General features: G+C 36.2%; 1 protein-coding gene across 1 annotated transcript; it reads left to right on the top strand.

Moving 5' to 3' along the window:
• Window positions 1-670: 670 nt before the first annotated feature.
• Window positions 671-1663, top strand: LOC133866189 (uncharacterized). The gene has a single exon (XM_062302731.1). The coding sequence runs from the start codon at window positions 671-673 to the stop codon at window positions 1661-1663; it is 993 nt and encodes a 330-aa protein (XP_062158715.1).
• Window positions 1664-2727: the final 1064 nt, after the last annotated feature.

Below are 2727 nucleotides of genomic sequence, written 5' to 3'. Positions count from 1 at the left end.
GTTACTATCTAGTATCTTGCTTTGTCTTCTGAATAGTGGAGTTCCTGGATTTGGCTGCCCCGGAGTGGTTTTTCTCTTGATTGAGTTTCCACTTCGTCAACAAAAATCAGTGTGTCATTTATTTTCCGCTGTGCTTTAATTTTTGTTAACACTTATGCATACACTTTATTTTTAGAAGTCAATTTCGTTTTTCATTACCAATGTGCAATGACTCAATATCTTACAGTTCAATGGGGTCACCATGACTAGGAAATTTCACAAAAAGTTTTTCCCAACTCATAAGACCAACACATTGAGAAGAAATATAATGAATTTTACTATAAAAGAGAATGAAACCTTTTTCGAATGCTAGGAAAGGTTTAAGGAGCTTTTACTTGCATGCCCACATCATGGGTATGAAACATGGCGAGTCATTAGTTTCTTTTATGATAGTTTGTCCTCAAGCATGAGGCAGATTGTAGAGATGATGTGTAATGGTGAATTTATGAGTAAAGCACCCGATGAGGCTTGGGATTTTTTTGATCTCTTAGCTGAGAAAGCTCAAGTATGGGACACCACAGAGAGGATTGATACGACAAAACCTGGACCTATATCTAAATGAGGTTTATATCATGTTAAAGAAGATGATGTTAGTGTCCGTCTTGCCAAATTTACTAGAAAGGTAGAGGCCATGGAGTTAAGCAAAGTGAGTGTAGAAAAGATATCCGTACCAATTAAGAGTAATTGTGAAATTTGTGAGACCAACACATATTTGACCAAGGATTGTCCCACAGTTCCAGCATTTCAAGAGGTACTGCATGAGCAGGCCAATATGGCCAATGCATACCAAAGACCATTTAATTCGCCTTACTATGAGACTTATAATCCTAATTGGCGAAATCACCCCAACTTCAGTTGGAGGAATGGTCCATATGCCAATGAGCCCCAAAGACCTTCTTCTAATGTTCCTTATGTGCCACCACATAAGAAGGCTTTTGCAAACACAATGCAAACTTTTGTACAGAGACAAGACCAGATCAACCAAAATAACATGCAAAATATTCAAGAGTTGAAAAACTCAGTTGATAGAATTGAGTCCCAATTGAATGTAAGGGAGAAGGGAATGTTTCTAGCTCTACCTCAAACTAACCCAAGGACTCAAGGTGGGGTAAATGAAGTCAAAAATATTCAAGTAGAACATGCTAAGTCAGTCACTGTCCTTAAAAGTGGAAAAATTGTGAACAAAGAAATCCCAACAAAGGTTTCACAACCTAAAGGAAATTTAGAAACCAAGGATGATGACAAGCGTAAAGAGGTTGAGGATGTTGAGGAAAGAGTGTATAAGCCTATTGCCTCATTTTTCCAAAGGTTGCTTGCACCTAAAAAGGGGACAACAAATCAAGATATTTTGGAAGTGTTTAAACAGGTGAAAATAAATACCCCTTTGTTAGATGATATCAAGCAAATTCCGTCATATGCTAAATTTTTGAAAGATCTTTATATTGTCAAGCAAAAGCTTTCTGTGAAAACGAAAGCATTTTTTACTGAGCACGTAAGTGCTATAATTCAGCAGAAAATTTCATTGAAGCATAAAGATCCAGGATCCCCTACTATCCCATGCATCATAGGAGATTCAAAATTTGATAAAGCATTGGTTGATTTAGGGTATGGTGTAAATCTATGACCTTACTCAATTTATGAACAGTTAGGTCTTGGTGAATTAAAACCCACCAAAGTTATTCTTCAACTTGCCGACCAATCTGTTATTATACCAAGAGAGATAGTAGAAGATGTGTTAGTGCAACTTGATAGATTTTATTTTCCTGTGGATTTCATTTTTTTTGGACACACATCCTATTGCACAATCTAGCACTGAAAGTCTTGTTATTTTGAGACGACCATTCTTAGCTACTTCTAATGCATTAATTAATTGAAGGAATGGAATCATGAAGCTTACATTTGGAAATATGACCGTTGAGTTGAACATCTTTAACATTTGTAAGCAACCTGTCATTGATTGTAATACTCGTATTTTAAGATATTGAATAAAATATCTTAAAATATAATTTATGACCTAATAATAAGGCAAAAAAATAAATATGAATATTTATAAAAAATAAATATTCATTTATTATGAAGCGTTTATAGTTTTAGTTTAATGAAAGTTCAAACGGACCTTAAACTTTGGAATAAAGAAAATAGGGTCAAACAAACTCCATTTTGGTCAATTCAAAACCCAAAATGCTCGTCTCAAAGTCCTCTAGCTACCCTTTAAATTTCATAATTTTTGGACTTCGTTAAGAATACGAAAACATCCATGAAACATACTGCCCTTAAATAGGACGAAAATTCATATATATAATTTGTGGGCCCATTTTATTCCTACATGAAACCCGCCCAACCCAAGTGGAACCAGGCCCATCAACATTGTATCCCATGCCAGCACCGTTGAATCCCAACCTTAGTCATTAAGCAAGTCTTGATGATGAGTCAAATTGCATTTTAGTTATAAATGAACTACGTAATTAGTTAGAGATAAGATGCTGATTTTTTTAGAAGCTTCCATGGAGGATCATGTGCAGCAGCCACCTGACCACCAGATGCAGCCTCCTTTCGTCCCAACTTGCTGCCCAAGAAAGAGTCCCAGCCGTTGATCAAATCTTGCCCAAGTGATCTCCACCGTTCCATACATGTATAAGAAAAGTGAAGCACCCCCTTGCATTCACGCATCATCTTCCTCTCTTCTCT

Source organism: Alnus glutinosa, chromosome 4 (genome assembly GCF_958979055.1).
Source record: "Alnus glutinosa chromosome 4, dhAlnGlut1.1, whole genome shotgun sequence".
Lineage (NCBI taxonomy): Eukaryota > Viridiplantae > Streptophyta > Magnoliopsida > Fagales > Betulaceae > Alnus > Alnus glutinosa.
Note: the sequence above shows the minus strand (reverse complement) of the source record. Positions and strands in the feature narration are given on the sequence as shown.